Source organism: Rattus rattus, chromosome 15 (assembly GCF_011064425.1).
Source record: "Rattus rattus isolate New Zealand chromosome 15, Rrattus_CSIRO_v1, whole genome shotgun sequence".
Taxonomy (NCBI): Eukaryota; Metazoa; Chordata; class Mammalia; order Rodentia; family Muridae; genus Rattus; species Rattus rattus.
In genome coordinates, this window is record NC_046168.1 from 78,542,707 (window position 1) to 78,558,957 (window position 16,251).

Sequence of the window (16,251 nt, forward strand, 5' to 3'; positions counted from 1 at the left end):
AATAGAATCAGCATGCAACTCTTTCCTCCCAAACAAGTAAAGGATCAAGAGTACCCAGCTTGCTGTGATGGAATAAGTAACCCAAGCTCATGTAGCATGTGGGTCAGGGGAGGGGAGCCATTTGGAGCCCAGTGTGCTTAGATATCATGAAACAGCACAATGACACAAGACACTGGGGATTAAAGGGTACTTCAGTGTTGAGCTGGAAGACGCTACAACAGAGCTCACCATCTCAGGACCCTGTGACAAGCTGACAGTTACTGGCTATATGTGAGCAGTAGGTTGAACAGGCAATCTGAGCGAAGCCTAAAGAATTATGTCATTGTTAGTGATTCATGGACTCTTGAAGGGTCCACCTCACCCTTCCTTTCCCTAATGCTATGCTCTTAAGAGCCTGGCTTTGCAGACAGTCAAAAACAAAGAATGAGGTTTGATTGGCCAAGTTTTCACCCCTCCTTAACGGTATACTGCTGATACCTGATTGAGGGAAAACTAATGCCACGCCAGTCATGACTCACCACTTTGTCATCACTAAGCACTGCTTATCAGTCTCCAATAGGACCTTCAAGAAGGGTAAGTCAGTTGCCACAGTACATTTCATTTTCCTTCAGATTTGCTTTTGCTGCCCTTAGCTTCTCATCAAACCATAGTGTTTTAACATGGCACTAGCTCCTTGTCAATCATGACCACAGATGGTCTACTTTGTGTTTGAAATAGAAACAGAGGCAACAATAAAATATTTGAAGACAACAAGACGAGCTAAAAAAAAAAAAGAAAAGAAAAGAAAAGAAAAAAAATCCATGACACATGACTGAAACACAGACACCTTTGTTTGGTTGGACTCTCAGCCTGAGTTTACAGTGGTCCACGAATTTCACCTTCCCAAGTGCTAGGATTATAGGCATGACTACACACCCAACCTCTCATATTAAACTGGGCATTTAAAATATTCTCTTCTGGGGTTGGGGATTTAGCTCAGCGGTAGAGCGCTTGCCTAGAAAAAAAAAAAAAAAAAAAAAAAAATATTTTCTTTACCCAAAACTACCAATTGTTCCACGATTTATAAGACAATTTATAAACTTCATTTAATTATTCAAAGTAAGAATTTGGCATTTCCTATCAACTACTTAAGGAATTATAGTATTAATGATAAAGCATTTTTCCTATTAAAAAATGATCCCTAACATGTTTATATACTCAAATAATTTATTACTAATATTTCACAAGTAATATCATTTTATTACTATAATCACAAAAATCATAATTTCTGTACAGGAATGTATAAGTGAACATTAATCAATGCATTGCTAATTTGTTTCATAATGAGGGTAAACACACTACAGAACATAAAGAAAAAAGATTGTAAAATTTTCTGGCCTTGCAATGCACCTTTTAGTGCAAGTATTTAAGACACAATAGTGTTCAATTCAGCAAAATATTGCAGAATGTCATGCCACAGTCCACTTAATTCCAAGAAGGTCAGGACATGCAGCTTGTAATAAAATGTCAGCGCATATGTTTTTATATATAAAAAACCCACATGTAATTCATAAAATATATAGTGGTTTATTTAGATGGTTTTTAGATGATCTCACTGAGGAATCCGATGTCTCCTTAGCGGGGATAACGCTAGGCAATGGCTTTGGCTTCAGGTAGGAATGCCTCCCAGTACTTTATCAGCTGTGGGTGATAATAAAAAGATATTTTTGTTACATTTTTGCCATTTTAATGCATATATCCTTTTTAAGTATATACACAAGCAGCTCATATTAATTTAGTCTTTTTACACATTTATACATATATGTATTTTTACTGGTGATAATCTGTTTTTATCTTTTTGCAAAAAGGTATCACTGTAAGCTCGGGATGGCCTGAAATTTCAGGATTTCATGATGCCTCAGCCACCCACTGCTGGGGCTATGCTTGCAGGACCACGCCTATCCTATGCGTGATTTCTACCTGGTTTTTCAATGGTTTTCCAGACAAGCTTCCCTGCTACAGACCTGTGTCCTTGATGTCTCGGCAGTCCTTCTGCCTGTGCTTCACTGCGCTGGGATTATAGGTGTTCATCACCATCCTTGGCTACATATGGTTCTTAAATGGATCATCTCCTCACCAGATGTCTTATCAACAGAATTAATATATAAGCTATTTAAACATTACTCCTAGCTAATTACAGATTCTGGTATAAATAATTTAAAAATATGTATTCTTTATACTTCTTAGATATATGCAAAATTATACATAAAATATTACTGTTACTAAACAGTTAAAACCTGACATTTCCCTAACTTAACGACCATTTCCAACACAAAGCAAATCCTAATTCCTAGGATATTTACATTTTATAATATTGCTAGTTAAGAGGACTTGAAGAAAGGGAGGTGGGAACCAACATTGAATAAGGAAGGAAAAGAGAGACTGGAAAAACCACTTGTCAGTCTCTGGGTCATCTAGAGAACAGATAAACTGAATACTAAAAAGTTAATTTAAAGCAACTTCTTTGAAAACAATTTTTTTCTACTTAGTCTAAAGACAGGTTCTCTGTGTGTCCCTGGCTGTCCTGGAACTCACTCTGTAGACGAGGCTGGCCTTGAACTCCGAGATCCACCTGCCTCTCTCCTGAGTGCTGGGATTGACAGTGTGTGCCACCACCACTTGGCAGTTAAATTTTAAAAATATAACTTTCTTTACTCACTTGAAAACTGAGTTGGCTTGAAACTTACTATCATTCAAAACAGACTGGCCTCCAGGGTTCATGACTCTCCTACCTCTGCGTACTAAGAGCTGGGATCACAGGCTTTCACCATGGTGCCTGTCTTGAATTTGAAGATCTCTAACTCTACCTATATCTATATATCTCTATTTCTGTACATTTTAAAACTAACTAGAAAAATTATTTCTATTAAAAGACATTACGATTTTTGATTTGTATATGCAAAATACTATTTTTATAGACTTTAATGGTCATGAAAGCTCATAAGGAAACAAATGTCAATTTTAGATAGTATTCAAGCATCAAAAATTCCAAATAAAACCAAATACTACAGAGAAAACTTTAAAACCTTATTTTTTAGTCTAAGTTTCTGTATGCTGTGGAAGGGAGAAATGTACTGGGAGCACCTACTCTGTCAGTCTGCCTTGTCTGACAAGGAAAGGAAACCAGGGCTGTAAAGCCGGGCGCCATGGTTGCACCCTACAACCTCAACGCTCGGCAGGCTGAGGCACAGGGTGGCAATTCCCAGGCTACCCTAGGATACAGACAGAGCCCATCTCCAAAACAGAATAAACCTCAAAGGGGAAACCGTCTATGGGATACTTTTTAAGATGCATTTGATTTCATGGGCATGGGTGTTTTGTTCCAGAAGGCCGAAAGAGGGCTTTGATCCACTAGAACTGCATGTGAACTGCAATGTGCATGCTGTGAACTGAATCTGGGTCTCCTGTAAGAGCAGGAAGTGTTCTTAACCACTGATCTCTCTCTCCAGGCCACTCTGTGACTTTTTATGTCCTGATATTAGGAACAGTGTATCTCTGTGTATTATCCAGTAGAGGCAAACAGACCTAAGATAGTCTCCAGTTACTTTAGCATTTAGTCCACTTTTAATTTTTCCTCTAATTTAAACAGCTGCTAATCATCTTTAAAATGACTCTCCAAGAAACTCCAGAAGCTATAACAAAAATGAGCTTACCTGTTGCTGTGTTTGTACTAATGATTCCAAGTACTTGATGATAACAGCTTTAAAATCTTTCACTCGTTCTTTCTGTTAAAGCACAATGCATTAAAAAAAGGGTATTAGTAGGAAATTAAATTTTCCCACAGAACCATAGCAAGAGTAAGGAAAATACAGAAGTATGATACATGCCTCGAATCTTCCCACTTCTTTTCGAATTGTTTTAGAGATCTGCTCAAAATCTCTCTCTCCTTGTTGTACTTTTGCCTCCCACTAAGGAAAACAAACAAGAGAAAAAAAAATGCTTATTATTACCTGGAAAAATATTATACTGTCATGATTACTTAACCAAAATACCTGAAAGTGCCAGGAGAGCTCAATAGAGAAAACCCAATCTAACCTAGTTCAGTCATGAACTCGCCTAACCTGCGGACACAATTCGGTGGGAAAAGCACTTGCTGTGCAAGCATGGTGATCAGAATTAAATCTCTAGCACCCATGTAGATGCTGGGAGGGCATGACAGTAGCCTGTAATCCCAGCACCCTGCAGGCAAAGACAGAGGAAAGCCAGCTAGACAAGTGAAATCAGCAAGTTCTGGGTTCAAGTGAAAGCTCTGGACTCAGTACACAAGGTGGAAAGTGATGGAGTAAGACACCCAACATGAAACTTTGCCCTCCATATGCATGCACACATTATGTCCATGCACATACACATATGCCCACACACATACGCATACATGCACACCCCATACACGCATAAAAAAGTGCATTTTACTTTCTAGTGGTAGATATACATGTCAGTTTAAATTCCATTAATAATTCATTGCTACATTTATTTAAGACTAGAATATTTCAACGTTTAATGACCTATAATGTTCTGCCAGAATGGTAGCTCTCGCTGTAACTCCTACTTTGTGAAAGAGGGTGTAGGGCTAAGGTAACATGGTTAGATCCCGTCTCAAAACCAACAAAATAAAGATTAACCTAACAAACACCTATTAGATACAACTGGAGAAATTTTGAGTATAGGGCTCACTAACAAATAAATTGTTACACATTTCAAAATATGCCAAAGATATTTTCCATAACACGTCCATTCATGTGCTCATGGAAATACTTCAATATATTTGATAAACACTTAAAAACATTTTGTAATGGTAAAATGACTAGTCTTTTTCAAATGAAACTATTTATTATCTACTGAAGACTCATAATCATTAAATTCAGAATGGTAACAACAAAATGTGACTAGTGACCAATGAAGCAGCTAAAAATAAATATTTAAGCAATGAAATGGTATTCCCACTACATAACCAAACCCTGGTCCATCCTCTGCAAAGAGCGGGTGTGCTTATTTGTAGTAATATAAAGGTTGTCCTACCTCTTCAATTTCCTTATTGAAGCATGGCAAAAGAAGTGTATAAATTATAATAAACTTATACAAATTTATTAAAACACCATATATAATACATATATATGGGGGATAAAATTGCCCAGAGAACGAAATATGGGTAGGTCTACCTTTAAAACCATTTTTAGATACAAAATGAGTAACCATCTGGAAATCAAAACCATTTGAAAAGAAATGTACTCGAAGTGCGAAGGTTAACTTTTGATTTCTTCCTTGCATGCTTCTTGACTCATTTCATAGTCATGTGAAGTAACAGAGGGCTCTGGAGATTTTAATGATGATAAAAAATGTTAAATACTTCTAACTAACTCACATAGTTCATAAAAAATATGAAGAAATAGCTAAGTGCTGAATGATTCAGAAAAAATGAAAAATTATGCATATATGAATGATATGAAAAATCTGAGTAAAGAAATAAAGTATTATTAATTACCTCTCTTATTTCATTTTTAGCTTGTTGAATTTTATCTGGTTTGTTAGCAACCATCATTTTTGCCTCAGTTTCACGTTTTTTGAGCAAAGTAATTTGAGCATCTTCCCATTTCTGCCAGCATTTCATCCGATGGTCAAACACACCCTGTAAATGGACGGCATAAGGCTATTAAACAACATTGTAAAATACTCTCATTACAATGTAAATATAATAATACTGAAATCTATAAACCAAGCATTTAAATGTTTTCCTAGTATATGGAGACAATGAAAATATGCAGGGCAACAGCTTTCAGGGTTTTAAATGTGGCTTGCAGTAAGACGTAAAAGTTGTATAGTCTAAAAATGTTGTATTCAATTTAAAATTACTAGTGTACATTAGACATTCTTCTATTGAACACTACATAAGAAAGATTTATATGCTGGAAAAAACAGAATTTGAAAGTGTAAAAAGACTGGGCTGTGTCATCTCATGCCTTTAATCCCAGAACTGGGGGGACTGGGAGGGAGCAAATGCAGGTGAGGTGTTTCTTTGTGAGATCAAGGCCAGTCCAGTCTACAGATCAAGTTCCAGTATAACCAAGGCTTCACAGAGAAAAAAAGATAAAATGAACCAAGCCAGGCCAAATCTTTTAATCCCAGTACCAGGAGACAAAGGCAAGAGGACTGTTGTTAAGTTTGAGACTAGCTTGGTTTATATATAAGTTCTGAGCAAATCAGACCTACATAGAGTGACCCAGTTTAAAAAAAAGGGGCGGGGGGAGGGGACCTCAAGTAACAGGAAGTGAAGTGAAAAGTTTCACAGAAGACTCCAATAGGGAAAAAGCAAACAATAAATAAGACAGTAAAGGCCTAAGGAAATGGAGAAAAGGTTGAGTCCAGTACATAGTGAAAAGGACCAAAAACCACAACTAAAAGTAAGACTAAATGAAACCTGACACAGGCTCACTCTATCAAAACAAGTCAACCACATCCAGAGCTTATCTTCATGGGCCTGTCAGAGTAAAATCACGTGATTAGACAAGTGAAATACAGATACAGGAGAGCAACTAAGTTGTGACCAAAAAGAAAACCAATGGGCAGGATGGGAAAATACAATATGAATCTCTCTCCTAGCTCGATGTTGGGGATATGTTAACATTATTTCATATGTATACTAACTCAACGAATAAGCCAAGTAGTAACTAGTTGAATCAAAAAGTATTATGCCAGAGATATTTCAATTTTAAACCCTATTTTAATCAAGAAGCAGTAAATAGCTGAGTGTTATGGTTCATGCCTGTAATCCCAAATGGGGGACAGAGGCAAGAAAGTCATATCAGTTCAAAGTCGCCTTGACCTTGATGCTGCCTTGGAAAAAACAAAACAAAAACAGAACATTAGGTACCAGGGGCCTACCTGAAGAAACACAAATGTTACTCATTCCAAGCTGAATGAGTAACCTAGACGCCCTCTTGAACAGTCAGTGTACCTCTGTGGTACTGGCAAATCCTCACAGTACTCCTAAATGCAAATTATGATTTTATTCCTGTCATCTTGACGGGAACAAAACAGAAGGTCAGTTACTATCAAATAAAGATAGGTAAGATTTCTTTTTCAGGAAAGTAGGTAAAAAGAAATTAGCAATTCAAACAAAAAAAGAGGTGGCATAGGGCTCGGTGTGGCTCAGGTAGAGGAGGCACAAGGGCTTGGTTCTTTGAAGCACGACATAGACATGTACAGGAAAGTGTGCACTGGATCTCAGTGAGCTTTTTTGTATGGTGGAGGAGGATGAGGAGGCCAGGGAGGAGGAGAAGCAGCAGTGACCTGGTGTGGTGGGGTATGCCTGATTCCTAGCACTCGGGGGGCAGAAGCAGGCAGATCTCTTTGAATTCAAGGCCAGCCTGGTCTACAGAGTAAGTTCCAGGACAGCCAGGGCTACACAGTGAGACCCTGCCTCAAACAAGTGAACAATCAAGTGAGTGACGACAGGAGCTCGACACGGCGCAGGGTTTAGGACTCTGCGGCTATGGCAGAGGACTGAGTGTGGTTCCCACACACACACAGTGGCTCACAGCTGCCTGTGACTCCAGTTTCAGGGGATCTAATGCTCTCTTCTCACCCCAGACACCAGGCATGCACCTGGTAAACATGAACACATTATGAGTAAAACACACACATATAAAAAATAAAAATAAATGACTGTTTTTAAATGATGAAAAAAAGAAACACAAAGAAAGGGGAGGGAGGAAGAGAGCAATTGGACTATAGAAACGCCATCATTAGGCAGACAAAAAGGAGCATGCAGTACTTGTATAAAATAAAACTGAATTTCATATCTACATATAACCATTGGCTGATAATTCTATTTCTAGAAATTTTACATCAAAATAGATATTGTCAAAACACTATAAAATTAAGCTTGAATTGCTTGAATAAACATGGGTTTTCTTTCCAGCATTATGTAAGGGAATGTAATAGCACACATCTATTCACAACAGGAGGTTTTCGAGTTCAAGGTCATCCTTAATTATATAGTTTCTAGGCCAGCCAGAATATATGAGACACTAGCTCAAAAACCAAAAGTAAATAAAGTGACATATCTATGAATGTTGAACTGGATGGAGACCGCTCTAAAATGGACTGAGACTGAGGGTAAGAGGCAGGCAAAGAATGGAATCCTTTCTGAGAAAAGGAGGGAATCCGTGAGATATATTGATAAAAGGACAAGACAAGTAGGGACGGGGACAAACATTAGCTTCATACAGATGCATAGCCAAGTCTTTTATGAAGTTACTCAAGAATCACCACACACTGGAACTGTTGCCAGAGAAACTAGAGGTCTTGGCTGAAGAGTGGAAATGTGTCCTTTTGACTATTTGAACTGTCCTGTGTCTAACTCTTGCTTGTTATAGCTTCTATGACTCCTACCTCCTATGTTCAAGTAGCTGACCCGATTGATCTCAAGAGCTTTATCTGCCTTCACAAAACTAGACCACAACTCTATAACCCTCTTTGTCAACTGATCTTCAGCACTTGTCAACACACCTTTGATATATTGAGTGGGAAAAAATTTTTTGTATGAAAAAAAAGATGTCTCCTATAATGTAGGTGCCTCTGGATCAAACAAGGTTAATACCTATTTCCAAGCTGATTGTGATACCTCTTTTGATGCCAGCATTCTTTAGGATATTTTGAAAAACATGGACATAACTAATTTTAAGAAATGTAGACACTTGTCCTAACAAAAGGCTTAAGACAGTGTGATGAAAGCTTTTTCTCGAGGATTCAGCACAGGCAGGCGAGCCTATCCCTGACATGGGGGGGTCTTTCCCTGGGTAGCTCTTTTCTACCTGCACTCACAGACACTGTCGACTTCCCTTTCTGACCCACTGGTTTATTTTCTTTAGCATTTTTGTTTAATTTTAATTTATTTTTACTTCTATGTGTATATACATGTGCAAGAGCACCTGTGGAGGCCAGAAGAGGGGTCATCTGATCCTCTGAAGCTGGATGTGAGCCAGGCAGCTGTGAGCTAGTGTAGTGCTAGAATTGAAGTGAGTGTCTCTACTGAAACACAGGTGCTCTTAGTTGTGGAACCATCTCCCCAGCCTCTTGGGTTTTGTTTGTTTATTTGTTTGTTTGTTTTAAATAACATCTCTACTAAGAATAAAAATAATACTAATTAAAAAAAAAAACAGCTCTCACATCTGTCTGTATTAAGAAATGATCAGACAGATAGGAATCACCATCTTGTGGTGCATGCTTATAATCTGAGTACCTGGAGGAGACAGAAGGATCAGGAGTTCTAGGCCAGCCTTAGCTACACAATACCCACAAAAACAACAATAAAAGATATCCAGCTTGTAAACCAGGCCAGCATGAGGGTAAAAATAAAAGCTGCCTAAATACAATAAAGTATGCACTATAAATGTTACCACAGCTATAAACAAAATAAAAAACTCACCAGAAGCATAAGGACTCACATACAAGAGTATACAAAGTTGGTAAGTTTTGTCAACATTAAGAAAACACCATTTGAGGGGCTGGAAAGATGGCTCAGTGGTTAAGAGCACTGACTGCTCTTCCAGAGGTCCTGAGTTCAATTCCCAGCAATCACATGGTGGCTCACAACCATCTGTAAAGAGATCCGATCCCCTCTTCTGGTGTGTCTGAAGACAGTTACAGTGTACTTATATATATAATAAATGAATAAATCTAAAAAAAAAAAAAAAAGCTTTTAGTTTAAAAAAGAAAACACCATTTGGGGGGTTGGGGATTTAGCTTAGTGGTAGGCCCTGGGTTTCAGTCCCCAGCTCCGAAAAAAAAAAAAAAAAAAAAAAACACCATTTGGAAGTGCTGGAGTCCTGAGACAGCTCAAAACATCAATAAATAGGCAGTGTATCAGTGTTCTCACCAAAGATGACTATCAGTTTGTACAAGAAAGGAAAGGAAGATGATTTCAATAGCTCTCTAAAATGTTTGAATCCAAGGAAATGCAGAGAGGAAATAGCTGGAGCCTCCTCATTATGATTTTCATCCACAACAGTAACCCAAAGACTCTGGAGCATCAGAAAATATCTTCAGAAAAAATGTTGACAAACTGACACTCAGCTGGGAGTACGAATGCTGAGCTAGGTTCCTTCTGTACCTATTCAGAAATAGGTGTGCTTAAGATTTAATGCTACCATTGTAAATGTAGTCATGGTCTAACTCGGTCTCATTTTATTTATGAGTATGTGACTACACACTTGAGTAATACACACAGAAAATCCTTATACTGCCCAAATTCATGCTAGAGACCCCCGGAAACATGAGCGAGAACGATTACTGCTGGTTTGTCCCATTTCTTACTGATAAGACTAGAGCCAGTAGGCAGCTCCAGCTACTGCTAGAATAAGTAAATATATGGGGTTGGGGATTTGGCCCAGTGGTAGAGCGCTTGCCTGGGAAGCCCAAGGCCCTGGGTTCGGTTCCCAGCTCCGGAAAAAAAAAAAAAACAAAAAAAAAAAAAAGAATAAGTAAATATACGCAAATAGTTGCAAACTTACATAGGAATACATAAATAAATGTGTGTGTTTCACTTATTGGACATTCCCTTGACTTAAGAACTGTTTATTGTACTATCCATGTACTAAGAGTAGAAAATGTTGTTACAAGTCGCATTTTGACGTCATTTTTATGTAGTAGTGCAGTGTAAGATTTGCATGTATATATCTAATAGAAGACCAAATGAGTGTGATTGTGTGTGTGTGTTGCTGTGTGATCCTCACTGGTCTAGTCTGATCTGCTACCCAAGTGCTAGTGTTGTAGGCAATTCATATGCTCAGTCTAAACTATTTCTAAGGCAGACGGCTTACGTAACAAGAGTGTCAGAAGATTGGAGAACAGCGCTTACTTTCACTGCAGCAATGAGACGAATGTAGTCACTAAGAAGTTCTGAGAACATGTAAAAGTCAGCAAACGCTTGCTCTTGATGTAACTGGTCTATCTTCTCCTCAACCTCTGCGAGCTGAGACAAAGCTCTAGAGAGAGCAGTATGGTCCTCAGAATTACCTAGCATGGCAGCACTCTTAGCAAAGGCAGCTGTGTTGGCTGAAAGTTCTGAAATTAAAAAAAGGGAAAAAAAGCGTTTAGTATTTGCTAGTAAAATTTTAACACTAGTCATTCTCTCTAAATTTTAATTACTCACGAATTAAATTTTACATTTATGAATTATTTCAAATTAATAAGAAAGTCAATAAACTGCCTCGGGCATAGATGCTCATAGGAGCACCAGATGGTGTGGAGTGGTCTGTGTTTACATGCAACCCCAGCATAGCCCTACCAAAGTAGAATCACAGATTTTATCTTCAGATGGGGAGCTGCGTCTGAATACTTCAATAACCTGCCTTCCCTTTTCACACCAAAGAGCTCCTTTACTGCCGTCTGCGTTCTGTTGAAGATGTAAGTGTGTTCCTAATGTCCGAGGAATAAGCATAAACATTAATGGAGCTGGAGAGACGGCGCTGAGATTAAAAGTTGATACTGGTATTCTGGACGCCCTAAGTTTGCAAACCCACACACTGGAGGTACATAAAAATAAGAATAATTAATTCATACTATATTCTTCAGCATTTAAACATTTGTCATAGAAAACAGTATCTCAAATATTATTTTTTATTATTTTTTTAAAAATTTTACATCTTAATTTTTAATAAGAATCTTATCTATCCAGAAAGAAAGAAAAAAGGTAAGCTTGTACATTATTGTAAATTATCAATTTAAGTCCCTTTTTATTTGCTATGCAATGATGATAAGAGTTAAATGAGATCTTTTTTGTCGTTGTTATTGTTAGTTGGTGGTTGGTTATTTGTCTTTTGAAACATGAGTTAGCCTGGAACTCATTTAGTCCAGGCTGCTCTCAAATTCATACTATTCTCCAATAAGACTTTCTAGATTATTTTTAACACAACCATTTCAGACATTTCAAATGAAGAAAACTCATGTTTTTAAAGGCTATTGACGATGACTAAAAATTACATTTTATAAAAACTATTCTGATGCTGCATAGTATATAATTTCTTTTCAAAAAAACTCCAAAGCCCACTTCCTAAGAGATAGGTAATTCAAACAATAAAGTTACGACAAACTACTATTCAGACATGACTCTCATATGGAGGCTGGAGACATGGTCCCGTGGTTAAGAACAATGGCTGCTTTACGAGAGGACCCAGGTTCAATTCCCAGCACCACATGGCAGCTCACAACTGTCTGTAACTTTGGTTTTAGTGCATCTAGCACCCTCACACAGACATGCAGGTAAAACACGTATGAAATAATGCATATGAACAATGCTATGCTATAAAATGCTATGAAATAAAAACTAAAAAGAAAAAATTTAGAATACTCCACTCTAAAGTCAAACAAAGCAAAACAGAGTCTAACACTAAAACTTTGTGGACTAAAAAAATTTCAACTCAAATTTCCTATGAGCTATTTACTCCCCCAAACCTAGTTTTAAATATCGTGGTCTGAACTTTGTTATTTTTTATTTTTTTCATCTAGGCTGGCCCTGAACTTCTTGTTTAGAAGATGGCCCTGAGGGTTGGGGATTTAGCTCAGCGGTAGAGCGCTTGCCTAGCAAGCGCAAGGCCCTGGGTTCGGTCTCCAGCTCCGGAAAAAAAAAAAAAAAGAAGATGGCCCTGAGCTCCTGACTGCCTGGTTTATGTGATGCTGGAGCTCAAACCCAGGGCCTTCTGCCCCTAAATACTATAAAATAAGGAAAATAATTCACAGAAGTTTCCAAGAAGTAGAGGCACAATACAAATACTTTTAGGAAAATCTGTAAATATCAATTTTAATTTTCCACATTATAGTTCAGAGAATTGAACTTGGGGTCTCATGCATGCTAACCAAGAGCTGAACCAAAAGAGTAATAGTTTTAATTTAAATTAAAATAGTTTTATAAGCTCTTGAGTTTTCTAATTTTAAGCTAGAAGTCAGATCAAAATACAGAGGAAAACATTAACTGATATTGAAACAAATACTCTTTTTCTGTTGTGAGGCAGTCCAGCTACTAACTCATGGCGGCTCTGCTTCAGCCGCCTAAGTGCACCTCATGCAGCAGACTAGGCTTGAAACTACTGTTTTGTCTTTTCCAAAGTCACCTCAGAGTATTCACTTACACACAGCTAACAAACCTTTTCTATGACAGACCAAGGCTTCGACACTGGCATGAAGTTTCCGAAGTTGCTGGTCAAGATTCTCAAATTGCTGTTGCTTTTCTTCAAACCACTAAGAAAAAAAATGAAAAATGGAGCTAATTTAGGATGAACGAACCATTGTAAATTAGGTTACCAATAGCAAGCTACCTTCCTTGTTTTAGAACAGCAAATTAGCCATATATAACCATGGTGGTCAACTGATGTAGCTGAGAACTGGACTCAATAAGCAAATTAATATCCTATTTTCTGCTTGTACAGCTTTAAAATGCAATTGTTGGGCTCATTAATTCATTTCATTATTCAAGTCGAAAAATCAGCTCTTACTGCATCCGATTCATTCATCTTGATTGTCATTTTGTTGACAGCGTCGGCAGCCTTGTTCACCATCCTCAATATTCCTGCTCCACTCAGAGCCTGTGTATTAACTGCTCTCGGCAGCTGGAATTGAATGACAAATAAGGGCAAACAAACCGGTTAAAAGCCTAGAGATTTAACTGGGCACAAAAGGGACCCCCTCCCAAAATAAAGAGAAGAGAGAGAAGAAAAGAGAAAAGAAGCTGTATTTTCTTCACCTCACACATTTCAACAGTGAGATCTAATTTCTCAAATGCACTACTTGTACATTCTCAAAGGAAAACGTAAAAAATAGACTTTCCATTTGCTTTTTTTTTCTGCACGTTTACATTTAGATAGAACAAACACTGTTTCTCAAAACACATTAAGAAATTGCCGGACTCTAGCATAGCAGCTACCTGCCTTGGAGCACAAACAAGCTGCTGGTGAGCAGAGATGCTCACTCTGTGAAGGCTGTGCTTACGAGACTTCTAGAAAATTCTGAGACTCAAGTCAAGTTGTTTTTGTTTTTGTTTTGTTTTTTTTTTAATTTCAAACAATAACAATTAGGGCAGCGACAGTGAAATTATTTCTCATCTCTCTGGTTAAGTCTAGTTTAAATTCTTCAAAAAAGGAACTGACCATCCTCTATTACTAAAAGAAGGTATTTGCAAGTAATTCAATTAACCAGCACCACAAATCCCAAAGCATGATGGTTTTACTATGTCCACTGAACTAATTATTTACTGAATATCTAATCTTGTATTAGTTATAACAAACATGAATGAGAAAATTTGAAGTGGAAATACCTCTGAGCTTTCCAAGAACTGCCTTAAGTCAGGATCCTGAAGCAATGTTGGATGCTTTACTGTTCTTTGAAGATACCTATTCAAGAGTTGAATTGATCCTATTTTAGTACCACTTTAAATTGTGTTTCAACAAAAGAATAAAAATAGATAAGTAAAAGTATTTTTAATCTATCTCTTATTAGTCTGCACTCACTATAATTATCTAGAATTTTATACAGTTGAACAGAGAAACCATGGTGATACACCTTAACCCCAGAATTTGGGAGGCAGAGGCAGGTGGATGTCTCTGTGACTTTGAGTCCGTGACTAGTCTACATAGCAAGTTCTAGACTAGCTAGGCCTACATATGACACCCTATTTCGGGGGGGGGGAGGGGCAGCAGGAGGGAGGGCAGGATTTTAAAGAATCAAATACATAATTTTTGTTCACTTAAAAAATATTTATTTTTATTTTATATGTATAAGTGCCTACATGCACCATATACATGCCCAGTGCCCATGGAGGCCAAACCTGGACTCAGTGAAGGTTGAGAGCCACCATGTGGGTACTGAGGGCAAACCTGCAAGGACAGCAAGCACTCCTAGCCTTTGAGCCACCTCTCTGGCCTCTTTGCTCATCTTTTGAAAGGGATACAGAGTAAACACTTGACCAATATCTCACTATGACGATTTAGTTACAAAAGGATATGTGAACTAAAGCTTGTGTAACAATGTTTAGACAGAATTACTGTTTCCAGTTATAATTTTAGGGAATTAAGTTAATATACCACCATGTATACTTTCTTCTCAACAAGTATAATCACTACTATCTCTAAATGGGGAAACTACCTATCAAGATTTCTTGCTGGTATATTGAAACAATTGGGTTTTGGTCCTTGGTTCTAATCTGATAAGAATTAAATTTTCTTCAACAATTCCTCTTATTTTTGTAAAACAAAAAAACAAGTTCTCATTGGTAGCCCCGACTGATGTTGCATTTGCTATTTTCCTACCAAGGGCTGTGGAAGTAGAAGTGGGGTGGTCAGTGGTAGCTCAGATCTGCTTTAAGCAGAGTGAATTGAGGAGAATCACAGGAGCTTTCCAGTTTCTATTTGTGTGCTTAGAGAAAGCAAAACAAAGACAGCTGCGCAAAATCCTTAAGATGCAGAGAGTTAAAACTAATTTTTCTTAAATTCAATGCCAACAATATAATGAAAGACTAGAAGAGCAAATGCTCTGGGTCTTAGATGACAATCACCTATTTATTTAACAACCATTTGCTGAGCAGTGAATACATGTTATTCTGATGGCCTAGAATCCATCAGCATGCAAAAGTTATGAATATCTCTTCCTTTTTGGAATTTACAATTTGGTACTAGAAGTCAGATACTAAGCTATAATATGTTAAGTCCTGGCTGGTCTGGAACTCACTATGTAGACCAAGTTGGTCTACATAGCTTTTCTCAAGTCCCATGAGAAAGAATGGGGTACACAGGACCAGGTCCATAGACATGCTCTGTGCCAATGTAGATAGGCACATGAAGCCAGCTGTCAGAACAGGCCTCACTTGAACATTCAAACATTAGAAAGGATAATGAGATGTAGTAGGTGGGTAAAAGGTAGAAAGGCCTTGGATTCCAAACAAAAGGGTCACTGTAGCCCAGAGCAAAGTGGGTGACCAAAGAGACATGAAAGACATGGGTAACAATCAGACAGGGATTTGTAGTCAATTATAAGAACTTTGGTTTTATTGAATAAAATTAGGATTAGGGGCTAGTAAAATCTGCTCTAGAGAGATTCTGTTTTTGAAACTGTCTCATGCAGCCCAGGCTGGCCTCAAACACAATCAATTCCAGTTTAAGTAAACTTCTGATATAACTTAAATAATTCTGAATAACTAGATTCTCTCTTAAACATTAGCTTTTAATT

At 37.7% G+C, this 16,251-nt stretch overlaps 1 protein-coding gene across 2 annotated transcripts in view; it reads right to left on the reverse strand.

Annotated features, from left to right (window-relative positions):
- Nucleotides 1-1,218: 1,218 nt before the first annotated feature.
- The window catches only part of Snx2 (sorting nexin 2), a 41,595-nt gene continuing 26,562 nt past the window's right edge, over nucleotides 1,219-16,251 (reverse strand). Inside the window, exons 8-16 of one of the 2 annotated variants that reach the window (XM_032885520.1) lie at nucleotides 14,345-14,420; nucleotides 13,527-13,640; nucleotides 13,179-13,272; nucleotides 10,895-11,100; nucleotides 5,519-5,662; nucleotides 5,056-5,067; nucleotides 3,867-3,947; nucleotides 3,693-3,764; nucleotides 1,219-1,680 (exon numbers count right to left, since the gene is read on the reverse strand). In XM_032885520.1, coding sequence (XP_032741411.1) covers nucleotides 1,630-1,680; nucleotides 3,693-3,764; nucleotides 3,867-3,947; nucleotides 5,056-5,067; nucleotides 5,519-5,662; nucleotides 10,895-11,100; nucleotides 13,179-13,272; nucleotides 13,527-13,640; nucleotides 14,345-14,420 — 850 coding nt within the window. In that variant the 3' untranslated portion in view covers nucleotides 1,219-1,629. The remainder of the gene's footprint in view (nucleotides 1,681-3,692; nucleotides 3,765-3,866; nucleotides 3,948-5,055; nucleotides 5,068-5,518; nucleotides 5,663-10,894; nucleotides 11,101-13,178; nucleotides 13,273-13,526; nucleotides 13,641-14,344; nucleotides 14,421-16,251) is intronic. The other variant, XM_032885521.1, reaches the window with a different exon arrangement.